The sequence below is a fragment of the Dendrobates tinctorius genome, unplaced genomic scaffold (assembly GCF_039654945.1).
Source record: "Dendrobates tinctorius isolate UK_male_01 unplaced genomic scaffold, ASM3965494v1 ptg000143l, whole genome shotgun sequence".
Lineage (NCBI taxonomy): Eukaryota > Metazoa > Chordata > Amphibia > Anura > Dendrobatidae > Dendrobates > Dendrobates tinctorius.
The window spans coordinates 40,965,541-40,981,129 of record NW_027361810.1 but is presented as its reverse complement, the minus strand read 5'-3'; the positions used below and the strand labels follow the sequence as shown (position 1 = coordinate 40,981,129).

General features: G+C 43.1%; 1 protein-coding gene across 1 annotated transcript in view; it reads left to right on the top strand.

The window, feature by feature from the left end:
- Positions 1 to 15,589, top strand: part of LRP2 (LDL receptor related protein 2) — a 281,363-nt gene that overhangs the window by 167,792 nt on the left and 97,982 nt on the right. Inside the window, exons 18-25 of the mRNA XM_073545810.1 lie at positions 241 to 366; positions 1,999 to 2,129; positions 2,597 to 2,734; positions 2,937 to 3,218; positions 3,837 to 4,076; positions 4,433 to 4,552; positions 4,633 to 4,749; positions 14,165 to 14,542. Coding sequence (XP_073401911.1) covers positions 241 to 366; positions 1,999 to 2,129; positions 2,597 to 2,734; positions 2,937 to 3,218; positions 3,837 to 4,076; positions 4,433 to 4,552; positions 4,633 to 4,749; positions 14,165 to 14,542 — 1,532 coding nt within the window. The remainder of the gene's footprint in view (positions 1 to 240; positions 367 to 1,998; positions 2,130 to 2,596; positions 2,735 to 2,936; positions 3,219 to 3,836; positions 4,077 to 4,432; positions 4,553 to 4,632; positions 4,750 to 14,164; positions 14,543 to 15,589) is intronic.

Sequence of the window (15,589 nt, the reverse complement as noted above, 5' to 3'; positions counted from 1 at the left end):
TCAGCCATCATCTGATGGGAGAGATGGAAGATCGTCGTGCGACCCCGCTTCAAAGGCAGGGGCACAACATGTATTTAAGTCATATGTCATGAAGGGGTTAATCAGATAAAGTTGATAGTATGGAAATTCATGGAGCAAATTGTGTATATTCTCAGTGCAACAGATTTTCACCTGGTTCTACTTTGGGAAAATCTATTATTCCACATTTCTGAATCAAGTGAATGTTTTCTCTTCTTTTAGGTTCCTTTACTGGACTGACTGGTACCGTCCTGCTAAAATCATGAGGTCTTGGTGCGATGGATCACATGCATCCGCAATAGTAAATGCAACACTTGGGTGGCCAAATGGTTTAGCAATGGACTGGAGGTAAATGATTTATGCCCACAAACTCTACAATTAAATCAATAAGTGATAAAGCCAAGGCTTGAGTCTGTTTTCTCTAGTACAAGCTTTTTTTTTTTTCATAAAGTATTCATACACCTTTAATAGCCAATAGCTTTTAATCCCGAACTTCCCTTAGCTCAGTTTGGCCAAAATTGCATTTTTTTTAATGTGAAGAGAGGAGTACGCAGGGGAGACAACTTTTGTTGTTATCAAAACCTACAAAAGGGGGTAAGAACATAGACTATAGACCAATAAAAATGTCAGCTGGAAATATTAAGAACCATAGTAACACCTACAAGAGTCCAGAACAGGACCAATAATAAAATATTAGAACCTTTATTGAAAACAAAGTGGACAAAGACACATACCAGGATGGGGCCCAGGATAAGGGACATATACACCAGGATGGGATATATATATATATATATATATATATATACCAGGATGGGGGACATATATACCAGGATGGGGGATACATACCAGGATGGGCCCAGGATAAGGGACATATATACCCGGATGGGGGACATATATACCAGGATGGGGGATATATATATACCAGGATGGGGGACATATATACCAGGATGGAGGATATATATATATATACTGTATATATACCAGGATGGGGGACATATATACCAGGATGGGGGATATATATACCAGGATGGGGGAAATATATACCAGGATGGGGTCCAGGATAAGGAACATATACCAAGATGGGAGATATATATACCAGGATGGGGAACATATATACCAGGATGGGGGAAATATATACCAGGATGGGGGACATATACACCAGGATGGGGGACATATATACCAGGATGGGGGACATATATACCAGGATGAGGGACACATATACCAGGATGGGGGACATATATACCAGGATGGGGGAAAAATATACCAGGATGGGGGACATATATACCAGGATGGAGGATATATATACCAGGATGGGGGACATATATACCAGGATGGGGGATATATACCAGGATGGGGGACATATATACCAGGATGGGGGATATATATACCAGGATGGGGGACATATATACCAGGATGGGCAATATATATACCAGGATGGGGGACATATATACCAGGATGGGGGATATATACCAGGATGGGGGACATATATACCAGGATGGGGGATATATATACCAGGATGGGGGACATATATACCAGGATGGGCAATATATATACCAGGATGGGGGCCATATATACCAGGATGGGGGCCATATATACCAGGATGGGGCCCAGGATAGGGGATTTATATACCAGGATGGGAGATATATATACACCAGGATGTGAGGAGCGGTCCAAATCTTGCATTGGGCCCATCTGACTCTATTTGTGCCACTAACTGTAAGTAACAATTTTGAGCTCTGTATGGGGTCATAAGAACCTACAAAGGACAGTCAAGGACTAAGCTACACATTTCTCCTGCAGCCATACTTTTAAGCTCTCTTTCTACCCATATAAAATAGGTGTTGGCGCCATTTACAATATTTCCAATGTGTTTTTCAAGAATGTATTTTCAAGTGTGTTTTTGTTTTTCGTATATATGTTCCCCATCCTGGTATATATATCTCCCATCTTGGTATATGTTCCTTTACATTTTACAAATAGCTCCCTGCGGATATATTGGGTGGATGCATTTTTCGATAAAGTGGAGCACAGCAACTTTGATGGCTCTGACAGACAGACTCTTAGCAGGATAACACAGATGACCCATCCATTTGGCCTCACCATATATGGAGGTAAGATTTCTTAAAGCCTTGACTAATATCTCTAAGGGATACTAATTTCAAATTGGATCTTTGTCTCACTCTTGGCAAAGAAAACTAGCCCAGGGGTTCCTATCTTCTTTGGCACTGCAATGATAAATTAGCTTTACTCCTAACATGGACTCCCCTACAAATATGCCTATTGGATCAACTTTGTGCTCATACTTTTTTCATAGTGATAGAGTGATGAGTGCAACTTTTCTTTACAGAAATGAAGGCAAATCGCCTAATATAGTGATTTGTAATAATGTTTCATAATTTTCCATGCTGGACAAAATTCTAAAAAAAAAATATATACGGTATAAATGTTTAGTGACTTTTAAATTCAGGAGGTATGACCAAAGGGAATTATTCAATTTTATGTGTTATTTTTTATTCTATCCTATTTTTGCAATATCTTATATTGTATGAATTACACACAATTCTTATTCCTTATCCAGCCTATGCATACATAACTGACTGGAGGCTGCAGGCCATAGTCCGAATCCGGAAATATGATGGTGGAGAGATGACAATCATTCGTAGAGGAATCAATAATATTGCCCACGTGAAATCATTTGATGCCGGCATTCAGATAGGTATGTCAAATATGCTACGTATGTGAGCGAGACTTGTTACCGTATTCTTAGATAAAACATGTTTTTTTGCGATAGCATAGGCTTGCAGTATATATAATAATTTTATCCTTGAGTGACTTTCGACTACTTTAGCCCGAACTTGATCTTTTATCATTTCCATAGATATATCATTTGATATTTGCATTGCAATATTGATTTCCAGGGTCAAATCAGTGCAACCGTCCAACAAATCCAAACGGAGATTGCAGTCACTTTTGTTTCCCAGTGCCCAATTACCAAAGGGTTTGTGGCTGCCCCTATGGGTTGAGGCTCCGACATGATCAAGTCACTTGTGTGGAAGATCCATCTAATGAACCCCCGACAATGCAATGTGGTCTTTACTCATTTGCCTGTGGAAATGGCAGATGTGTACCGGGTCATTACCGCTGCGATGGTGTCGATGACTGTCACGACAATAGCGATGAACAGGGTTGCGGGTCCCCAAGTAAGTATTGCTTATGCTATTACATTTGCAAAGTAATTTAAGTTATCACTTGTATTAGCAGAACCTCATTAAAGGGAATGTGTTTATATGAGGTTTTGGTGTTAAATATATGTTTGAAATATTTTTGATATTTTTTTTCAATATCATCATCTTTAGATTTAAAAATTTTGCAATTTCCATCCCTAAAGCCTGCCATACACACTAGATGGCTGCCGGCCGAACGATGCTTCAGCTGTTCGGTCAACTGCCATTTTAGGTGACGCTCTCATTTCTCTTTGAGAAAGCCGTCGGCCGTCGGCTTATCTCTGGGAGAACAATGTGATCGTCAGTCCGAAATCGGACATGTTCTATCGACATCTCTCCCGATGATCAGTCGGTCGGCGCTCCCATAAACATTAGACAATCAACCTGTCGATATTGGAAGGTTCAGCCGAATTTAGCCTAAAGTGTATAGGGGCTCCGACCGACTGATCCTCAGAAGAGACGTCGATTGCACATGTCTGATTTTGGCCTGCCGATCGCATCGTTCTCCCGGAGATTGCAAATTTCATGATTAAGTACAGTCATTTCTATCATTATACGTGAATGTTATGATATTGAGCTTATGTTTTCTTGCAGACACTACATGTTCCTTCAGAGCATTCACATGCCACAATGGCCAATGCATCCCCCAGAACTGGCGCTGTGATAAGCACAATGACTGTCTTGATGGGAGCGATGAACAAAATTGTCCAACTCAAGGTCCTCAGTCATGTCCTGCCACCTCATACACCTGCAATAACAACCATTGCATTCCTAGGATATGGCTCTGTGACACAGATAATGATTGTGAAGACGGATCAGATGAATTAAACTGCAGTAAGTAGGAGATTTTATTTTATTAGTTGTTTTATTTGCAAACACTTGGGGAAGTTCCATTATTATATTTAAGGGTTAATCCCATAATAGACATTTATGGCCATGAATGTCCAATAGGTGCTGGTCCCACCAACAAGAGAGCTTGGTGAGAATCCATCCATTCTACATCTGTAAGAGAGGGAAACTGTTTTCAAGAGAGTTTAGTAATATTAGAGGGTCAGTATATGTGGATCAGTCTCACGAAGGATGGCGGGAGTTGCACACTCACAAACACTGAAGAGCTCAAGCCAATAGTAAGGAGCTCTATGTCCTGTGATGTTTAATGCATCATTTTTCTAATTTGTTTTTGTTTGAAGATTTCACAAATACCTGCGAGCCAGGTCAGTTTCATTGCCCGGATCATCGCTGCATTGACCCGTATTATGTGTGTGACGGTGACAAAGATTGCGTTGACGGTTCCGATGAAAAAGACTGCAGTAAGCGCCAGCAATATTCAGCGCTCTGTGCCGTGCATAACAGATATTCTTCGGACTAACTATATTTTCTTTTTGACTAGTTTTCAACTGTACAGCCTCACAGTTTGCTTGTGCATCGGGTAAGCAGTGTATCAGCAGCTACTACCAGTGCGATGGAGTGTTTGACTGCACCGACCGTTCTGATGAAACAAATTGTCGTAAGTAAACGTAAACATTCCAGATGAAACCTGTATAACATTACCTGTTGTTTAAATCAAGTTTTTATATTAAATGTATTTATTCATTTCATCATTTTATTTTTTGTGGTATTTAATGAATTTAGTTTTTTAATTTCCGAGAATGTTTTTTAAATCCAATTTTTCAATCACTATCTATATTATAAAAAAGAAATTAGAAGTCTTTCAATTTTTACCCAGGCCACTAAGCCTTAGACTAGAATCATACTTCCTGTTCTGTAAAGGTCACTTTTCAGGAGTCTCATTTAGTTCCTGTACAGGCCACTTTTCAGCAGTATCATTATCATCACAGGCAGGAAGACAATGTCAGATAACATTTCTATATACAGTGGATAATACAGGATCCACCATTTGTAATAGGTGATAGTTACAGCTCATCTCCTCTCCCTCCCTTCATATAACTTTGCCCTGTTGAGAGCATGCTTATGATGTGCATCAATGCTAATCAATAGGGTGTGAGATAGGCTGCTGCTGCTTAATGTACATGTACCCAACAGGAGGAGTCTGGAGGCCAGTGTTAAAATTGCAAGATGTTTAATTTTTTTATATAGATAGTTATATGAAAAATGAATATGTATTAAAAAAACAATTAAAACCTGAATTAAACAATTGATCATTTTCTGTGACATATTCACTTTAAAACAACAAACCAAAAGGCTAATGAAAATTGTATTTTAGAGAAGTTTTTTTAGAGGTGCATCATCCATGAGGAAACACTTTAGGGAGCCCTGTTATGATTGAGTCACCGTAGGAGGCAAAAACAGAACTGCTAGCTAAGTCCAGAAAACCAGAGAAGTTGGCGGCTATCGGATTGCAGACCCCTGAACCTATCAACACAACTAGCAGTAGCCGTGGGGGGTTCCTACGATGCCCTAGACCCCTCGATCACAGCCGGAGAAATAACTAGGCCTAAAGAAAGAAAGGGGAAAACTAAACTGCCCCAGAGCAGACCCCAAAGCAATAGGCAGCCCCCAACATATAATGACGGTGAAGCAAGATGAAAACACTAACACAGACAGAAAGATAGACTAAGCAAAGACGAGGCCCAAACTACCTACATAGGAAAGGACAGGAAGGCTGCTGTCTGCAATCCATGAAAAACCCTATTGTCATGATCCAGGACGGGATTTCGCTTTGACCCGTCCTGGTTAGACTATGGGTTAATTGTGCTGCCTCTCTCTGGCAGCAGGAAGCTATTGAGTGCTCACTGGACCTGGGTCCGGTGTCAGTTATACTCCTGCCCTCGGCTGAGTTAAGTGACCTCTTGTATACGTGTGCCTTGTGCCTGATATCTTGCTTGCTTGTTCGGTTGTGATCTGGTTCTGTCCCTGTTACGAGTTCTGCCTGACCCTCTTGTACTGCGCTACCTCTCGTGTATGACTCTCTGCTTGTGACCCGACTCCTCTCTGCTCGTCCCCTTGGTACCACGTCGCCCTCTTGTGTATGACCTTTGGCTCTGTCTGACTACCCGTCTGTTTGTCCCTCTGTACCTCGTTTGCCCGTACTGCTGTGACCTCTGTTTTGCCTGACTCTGAGTTGTTTGTATGGTGTCCTGTTCTATCTGAATACAGGACGCTAAGCCCCGCCCCCTTGCAGTCACATGACCATAGGTCCCGTGCAGACTATTCAGTTTCAGTGTCCGCAGGTCCTATGCATCTTTACTTTCCAGCACTGACTGGATCCTGACACTATTAGCCTGAAGCACGCCTGGTCACCTCTGCTGCCCTGCTCCCCAGGTAACTCTTAGCACTGCTTCTGTACTCAGGACACGTGCACTGGCTCTATGAGCCAGTGCAGTGCGGTGTCTCTGACACCTATGAAAATAAGAGCCAACAGACTGACAGTGAAAAAGGCCCTGAAGACGCTAGGCTTCAAAAAGGCTATGTCAGTACTCAGGAATATTCTGAAGACAGAGCTACAGGCAAAAGGAGATTCAGCTCACCCCAGCAGGGAATGGCAGAATCCAGAAAAGCAAGGAAAACAAAAACTAAACACTAATTCAAACAGGCAAAGCAGAAAAACTTAGCTTAGAGGAGCAGGAATCAGACTGGTGTCCTAGAAGTCCACAGAGAAATCACCCGCAGGGCAGAAGGGCGTCGGCAGCCTTATATCCAGTCCGTGACTCCACTCAGCCAGTCATCCTCATCAGGCTCAGGTGCCTGATAATCAGGCTCATTACCTTCCTTCACCAGAATAGGGAGTTCACCAGACCTCAGTGACGAAGGGGAAAATGAACTCACAACAGTACCTCCCCCTTGAGGAGGGGTCACCGAACCTCAACCACACCACCAGGGCGATCAGGGTGAGCCCGATGAAAGGCACGCACCAATCTTTTGGCATGAATATCAGAGGCAGAGACCCAGGAATTATCCTCCTGACCATAACCCTTCCACTTAACCAAATACTGGAGTCTCTGTCTAGCCAGACGGGAATCCAGTATTTTCTCTACCTCATATTCCATGTTACCTTCAACCAATACAGGGTCTGGAGGTGCCACCCCAGGAACAACTGGTTCAACAAACCTCTTCAACAAGGACTTATGGAGCACATTATGGATTTTAAATGTGACAGGAAGAGCCAAACGGAAAGAGACCGGATTAATAATCTCCAAAATCTTGTAAGGTCCAATAAATCTAGGCTTAAACTTAGGAGAAGCCACCTTCATAGCAATATTTTTTGATGATAACCCCACCATATCACCAATCTTAAACTGGGGACCAATGGTCCTATGTCGATTGGAAAACCGCTGGGCCTTTTCCTGGGAGAGAGATAACTTATCCACCACTTGGTCCCAGATCTGGTGCATTCTCTCCACCACAGTGTCAACACCTGGGCAGGCAGAAGGCTCCACCTGCCCTGAAGAAAATCAAGGATGAAACCCAAAGTTACAAAAAAAAGGTGACATCAAAGTGGCAGAACTAGCTCTATTATTTAAAGCAAATTCGGCCAAGGGCAAAAATAAAACCCAATCATCCTGATCAGCGGAAATAAAACATCTCAAATACGACTCCAAGGTCTGGTTTGTTCTCTCTGTCTGCCCATTGGTCTGAGGGTGAAAAGCAGAGGAGAAGGACAACTGAATTCCCAGCTTGGAACAGAAAGTCCTCCAAAATCTAGACACAAACTGAACTCCTCTGTCTGATACAATGTTCTCAGGAATCCCGTGTAAGCGAACCACCTGTTGCAAAAACAGGGGCACCAACTCAGAGGAAGATGGCAATTTAGGGAGTGGTACAAGATGAACCATCTTAGAGAACCTATCACAAATCACCCAAATAACAATCATTCTTTGAGAGACCGGCATATCAGAGATGAAATCCATTGAAATATGGGTCCATGGCCTCTTGGGGACAGGCAAAGGCATCAACAACCCACTAGAGCGAGAACAAGATTTAGACCGGGAGCAAGTCCCACAGGACTGCACAAAATTCCTGACATCATGAGACAAGGTGGGCCACCAAAAAGAGCGACTCACCAGATCTCTAGTACCAAAAATACCTGGATGAACAGCCAATGCAGAGCAATGAACTTCAGACATCACTCTCTTCTTCCACTGGTCAGGAACATACAACTTTCCATTGGGACAACGCTCAGGTTTGTCCTCCTGGAACTCTTGCAGAGCAAGTCTCAAATCGGGCGAGATGGCAGAAAGAACTACCCCTTCGCCTAAGATGGTAGCAGGCTTGGTCACCACAGGAGAATCAGCAAAGAAACTCCTAGAGAGGGCGTCTGCCTTGACATTCTTAGTTCCAGGAAGAAAAGAGACCACAAAATCAAAACGTGTAAAAAACAAGGCCCACCTAGCCTGTCTAGGGTTCAAGCGTTTAGCCGACTCTAGGTAAATCAAATTCTTGTGGTCAGTGAGGACCACAACTTGATGTTTAGCTCCCTCCAACCAATGTCTCCTCTCCTCAAAGGCCCATTTCATGGCCAACAGTTCCCGATTCCCCACATCATAGTTACGTTCAGAAGGAGAGAACTTTCGGGAAAAGAAAGCACAGGGATTCATTTTAGCTGTTACAGGATCCTTTTGGGACAAAACAGCTCCTGCACCAATCTCAGAAGCATCCACTTCTACCTGGAACGGGAGTGAGACATCAGGTTGCCGCAAAACCGGGGCGGAGGTAAATCTTCGCTTCAGCTCCTGAAAGGAAGCAACAGCCTCCGGAGACCAATTCAACACATCAGCACCCTTCTTAGTCAGATCAGTCAATGGCTTGGCAATACTAGAAAATTTTGCTATAAATTTCCGATAAAAATTAGCAAAACCCAAAAACTTCTGGAGGGCCTTCAAAGAAGTGGGCTGAACCCAATCATAAATGGCTTGTACCTTGGCAGGGTCCATTTCAATAGCTGACGGAGACAAAATAAATCCCAAAAATGAAATCCTCTGTACTCCAAAAAGGCATTTCGATCCTTTGACATACAGGGAATTCTCCCTCAAGATCCGGAACACAGTCCGACTATGTTCCACATGAGAATCCCAATCCTTGGAGAAGATCAAAATATCATCCAGATAGATAATCAAAAATTTATCGACAAAGTCTCGAAAAATATCATTCATGAAGCACTGGAAGACAGAAGGGGCATTAGTGAGCCCAAAAGGCATCACCAGGTACTCAAAATGTCCCTCCGGAGTATTAAACGCCGTCTTCCATTCATCCCCCTGCTTAATGCGGATAAGATTATACGCCCCCCTGAGGTCAAGCTTGGTAAACCAGCAAGCACCTCTAACTCTAGAGAATAGATCCGAAATCAGGGGTAACGGATACTGATATTTAATAGTAATTTTATTGAGGGCACGATAATCAATACAAGGCCTAAAAGAACCATCCTTTTTGGCCACAAAAAAAAACGGCACCTAAGGGTGAAGAGGATGGTCTAATATGACCCTTCTCCAACGCCTCCTTAATATAGGACCGCATAGCCTCGTGCTCGGGTACAGATAAATTGAAGAGCCGACCCTTGGGAAATTTACACCCCGGGCTTAGTTCAATTGCACAGTCATAACTCCTATGAGGAGGCAAGGACGCAGACTCATTCTCACTAAATACATCATAAAAGTCCGCCAAATAGTCAGGAACATCATGCGACTGAGGAGAGGTGGAAAAAAACGGAGCCTCACTAAAGGTACACTGACAACCCCAACTCACCACAGACACAGATTTCCAATCCAAAACTGGATTATGAATTTGCAACCAGGGAAACCCCAGAACAACGGCATCATGCAGACCATGCAACACCAAAAATCTGCAATCTTCTTGATGGTCTGGGGCGACCCGCATGACCACCTGGGTCCAAAACTGAGGTTTATTTTTAGCCAAAGGAGTAGCATCAATCCCCCTCAAAGGGATAGGCGTCTGCAGAGGTGTCATCGGAAATCCACAGCGTTTAGCAAAATCCAAGTCCATTAGGTTTAGCGCTGCTCCCGAATCCACAAAAGCCTTGGCGGAAAATGTGGACAGGGAGCAGATCAGAGTAATTGCCAGAAGAAACTTAGGTTGAACACCACCAACAGAAAACGTGTGTGCAAAGCGTTTCTCTCGTTTAGGACAAACAGAAATAATATGCGAGGCATCTCCACAGAAAAAACACAGCTTATTACGCCTTCTGAACTCCTGACGTTGCGCCTTAGACAAAACTCTATCACATTGCATAGGTTCAGACGTCTGTTCAACCAGGGCAACACCTCTCGTGCAATCCTGCGTTCACGTAAACGCCGATCAACATGAATGGCTAATGACATAGAATCGTCCAGACCAGAGGGAACAGGAAATCCCACCATAGTATCTTTTACGGCTTCTGACAAACCCTTCCGAAAGAGAGCAGCCAAGGCATTATCATTCCAGGTAGTAAGGACCGCCCACTTTCGGAACTTTTGACAGTACAACTCTGCAAAATCTCGACCCTGGTTCAATGCCAACAGGGTCTTTTCAGCCTGATTAATAGCATTAGGTTCGTCATACAACAACCCCAAAGCTTGAAAGAATGCGTTCACATTAGTCAGAATAGGATCATCTGGTTTCAAAGAAAACGCCCAATCCTGGGGATCGCCACGCAGCAAAGAGATGACAATTTTAACCTGCTGCGCGGAGCTCCCTGACGAGTTAGGCTTCAAGGCAAAAAATAATTTACAATTATTTTTGAAACTCAAAAATTTAGATCGATCCCCAAAAAATACATCAGGTGTAGGGATCTTTGGTTCAACAGCATGCGAACGAGCAAGGTAGGCGGAAATTCCCCGCACTTCCGCTGCGAGCTGCTCCACACGATCAGACAATTGCTTTATCTCCATTGGGAGAAAAAAAAAATTCCCCCTATGGCCTCAGAGATATAGAGGAAAGAATATACAAACACCTTTTTTTTTTTTTTTTAAACACAATTCTTTCCTGCTATAGAGTACCCTAGGATCTGTGGTATGGTGGGTGATTCTGTTATGATTGAGTCACCGTAGGAGGCAAAAACGGAACTGCTAGCTAAGTCCAGAAAACCAGAGAAGTTGGCGGCTTTCTGATTGCAGACCCCTGAACCTATCAACACAACTAGCAGTAGCCGTGGGGGGTTCCTACGATGCCCTATACCCCTCGATCACAGCCGGAGAAATAACTAGGCCTAAAGAAAGAAAGGGGAAAACTAAACTGCCCCAGAGCAGACCCCAAAGCAATAGGCAGCCCCCAACATATAATGACGGTGAAGCAAGATGAAAACACTAACACAGACAGAAAGATAGACTGAGCAAAGACAGGGCCCAAACTACCTACATAGGAAAGGACAGGAAGGCTGCTGTCTGCAATCCGTGAAAAACCCTATGAAAATAAGAGCCAACAGACTGACAGTGAAAAAGGCCCTGAAGACGCTAGGCTTCAAAAAGGCTATGTCAGTACTCAGGAATATTCTGAAGACAGAGCTACAGGCAAAAGGAGATTCAGCTCACCCCAGCAGGGAATGGCAGAATCCAGAAAAGCAAGGAAAACAAAAACTAAACACTAATGCAAACAGGCAAAGCAGAAAAACTTAGCTTAGAGGAGCAGGAATCAGACTGGTGTCCTAGAAGTCCACAGAGAAATCACCTGCAGGGCAGAAGGGCGTCGGCAGCCTTATATCCAGTCCGTGACTCCACTCAGCCAGTCATCCTCATCAGGCTCAGGTGCCTGATAATCAGGCTCATTACCTTCCTTCACCAGAATAGGGAGTTCACCAGACCTCAGTGACGAAGGGGAAAATGAACTCACAACAGAGCCCCCTTTCAGGCTGCATGGGGCAGCATTTTGGAAGATAGACCTGCTAGCCTTGAACTTTCCTAAAAGCAGTTTATGATAGGGGGCGGCCTTTGACTTTTTTGTAAGTAGAACTCGGCACTCAAACAGAATATGCAACAAGACTGAAATTTTATTTACGATCCAAACAGTCCAAGATAACAAACTTGACGTTTCGGTCCAATCTGGACCTTTATCAGAACTATGCAGATTGTCTCGGGTGGAGAATTTATAAATGAAGGAAGCTCTGAAGGAAGTGTGACTGCTTCAATGTGGGCAATGAGCAAGGGCAAATGGCAAAGTCGGACTGAAACATCAAATTTGTTATCTTCGACTGTTTGGATTGTAGATAAAACTTCACTCTTATTGCATATTTTGTTTGAGTGCCGAGTTCTACTAACATAATGTCAGGACCCCGTGACTGATACACCGGTCAGTGCACGGGTTCTGATTCAGGTCGGACACGATGAGGGTGCGCAGAGCTCAGAGGGAGCTGTAGGGTAGACGCGACCGCCGGCCAGCAGGACCTGTGGCACGTGACTGCCGGAGGCGGACCCGGGGCGGGGCCAGCCACTACACTCCTGGAGGAAGTCACTGAGTGCGGAGGGGACCTGCTGGAAGGCAAGGTGGGTAGGGCCGCCGATGAGCGCTAAACAGGAGGGAAGTCAAAGTCAGACCAAGAGTCAAAACCGTGAGGGCAATCACAGTACAAGGGGTGTAGACAGGAGATTAGTCAGGGACGTAGCTGAAGTTGGAAACCAGGAGAACACATACACAGTAACAAATTAGAAGACAAGAGCATAAAGGCAAACAGACCGGGTCAAAAGCAGGGGATCAGACAACAAAGCAGGCACAAGGCACAGGCACTCAGGGGTCAACTGACTCAGCCAAGGGCAGAAGTATAACTGACAAGGAGTGGAGCCGGACAGCAGTCATATAAAGCCCTCCCAGAGCCAAGGAGAGGCTCCAAGTATTAACCCCTGGAGCACCGGCAGATTCCAAACAGACCATGACACATTCTATATCACGCATGACAACCCTACTCAGACACCTCTATTTTCCAGAGTGCTGTATACTACTAATACTAAAGACACCCTTTGACTTTTTTCATGAAGCTCAAAAAGGTTTTCCAATTTTAAAAAAAAATCAGCAAATATTAGAAAGCAAAAAAAACAATCTATACTCTCCTTTTTTCTTCTCTCACAGATCTAGCTCTGATGTCTTGGCAAATGGTCACACTTGGTAAATGGTTGCAGCAGTCAAGTGCCTTACTACTGCCATGATGGCTCTTATTTGTGAGTGGTGATGCCAGAAGTAATGCACGTGACTGTGGCAGCTATTGATTAGCTGCAGAGGTCACATGCCAGACACTTGTAAACAAAGGACCAGAGGTGCAGGTTGAAGTCGCAGTGCTGGATTTGCGGGAAACAGAATATACTTTTTTTTTCTAACTTTTCCTGTTTTTTAACTTTTTTATAATGTTTGAAGGCTAGATATACTGTATAAATGTATGGATCTCTCAAAGGAGAAGGTTAATGTCTAGAGTATGTAAACTGAATGCAAAGTATGTTTCAAAAATTTGGTGTAGATCAGGAGTGGTCTTCTTAAAAAGAATGTATTGTGGAGTGGTCCGAGTTAGAGTTGGTGCGAATCGATTCACAGTAACCAGTCCAGAGGCCATGTCAGTAATCTATGGCTGTCAGACATGAGCTCTGAGAATTTCTCACTACCTCCTGGTATTTGTCGCTCATATTTTGATTATCCGGTCCATGTGATGTCATTGTTGCTGCGTGACGCACATGTGACGTCACACCAAGCCGGCTAATAAAAGAAAAGAGTTGAGTATGTTGGGAGGTAGGAGGCCATTTTTAGGGCTTCTGCTTGATGACCACTGATTACTTACCCGGCTGATGGACCTTCCTGTGTCTCAGTGTATGATTATATTTACATGACAATATCCCCATACTCACCCCATGTCTACCTATATGGTAAGTCATCTGTGTGACATATACAGAGTGAGGTCATTTTTTTGCATTAACTAAACTGGTGAATCTTCCATTGGTCTGATTTACATATTATATGCACTCCAGTGTAATTACATTTTATTTCTATCATTTCAGCCACACGGCCAGCAGGGATGTGTCACGAGAATGAATTCCAGTGCCAGTCAGATGGGTCATGTATCCCTTCAAACTGGGAATGTGATAGACATCCAGACTGTATTGATGGTTCTGATGAACACCACAATTGTCCGGTTAGGACATGCGCTCCTTCCCAATTCCAATGTGAAAATGGAAACTGTGTCTACCGTTCCTGGATTTGTGATGGCGACAATGACTGTGGAGATATGAGTGATGAAAAAGACTGTCCAACGCCACCGTTCCGCTGTCCCAGCTGGCAGTGGCAGTGTCCGGGCCTAAGCGTATGTGTGAACATCAGCAAAGTATGTGATAACGTTCAAGACTGTCCCAATGGGGCAGATGAGTCTCCTCTCTGCAGTAAGTCTACCCTTGATGTCTCGAATCTTGTGTTGTATGTGCTTTCATTTTTCTGAAGGTTCTTCTTTACGTGCCACCACAATCCTCAATCACTAAGAAAATATTTCACTGGTTTGATTATAATTTATCTAACAAGAGAGATGATAATGCATTCTGCACCTCCACATGATCTATAATCTTGCTTGGATTATTTATTATCCATGGCCGGCTGTACGGAGTGATGTTGTTATCTAAGGCATCTTTTCAACATTTCTTCTAAATATTTTAATAATAATCTTCTTGTAATCAGAATAAATTAATCAAATGTTAATGAATCAAATGTGCATGATTCACCCATGATTTTTAATTTTTTTCTTGCTTTTTTCTTTCTTTCTTTGAAATCGCAAATTTTCAGATGAGCCGCAACCAGGTACCGTGAATTTCTACAGATTATTACTCTGTGATTTATGTGATTCATGTGATTTTTTTTTAAGCTAAGTACATATTGTGTCTGTCTCTTTTGCCATAAAAATATAGGGGAAAATTCTCTTGGTGTCTAAATAAATGTTTTCACCAGATCAAGGCCACAAAAAGTGTTTTTTGTCCTCTGCCTGGCCAGTATGTATTTGTATACTGCTTAATTGAATAGGAAAATAAAGCGTACTGCATCTTTCTATACAAAGAGCCCCTTAAAAATAGTATATCTTTTTGACAGTGGGGGACATGATGGACAGATATAGCATCAGTCTAGAGCTAGACTATGACCACTGCGCATGTATGTCAAAAAGTACACAAAATCTTTGTGCACTTAGCCCTAATGTCTTGTATCTTTGATTAAAGGGCTTTTACTTATCTTAAAAGTTATCCACTATCTATGGGATGAGGGATAACTTATTGATCTCTGGGGGTCCGACCACAGGGACCCGCACTAATCCACAGAATTGCAACGTTCCATTTGAATGGAACGGAGGTCAATCATGCCCACCAATTTTGGAAAAAACCCTATCCTCTGACTGCAGTTTGTTTAAAAAAATCATCTGAGCTTTACTAATTCTCCCCGGGTCCATC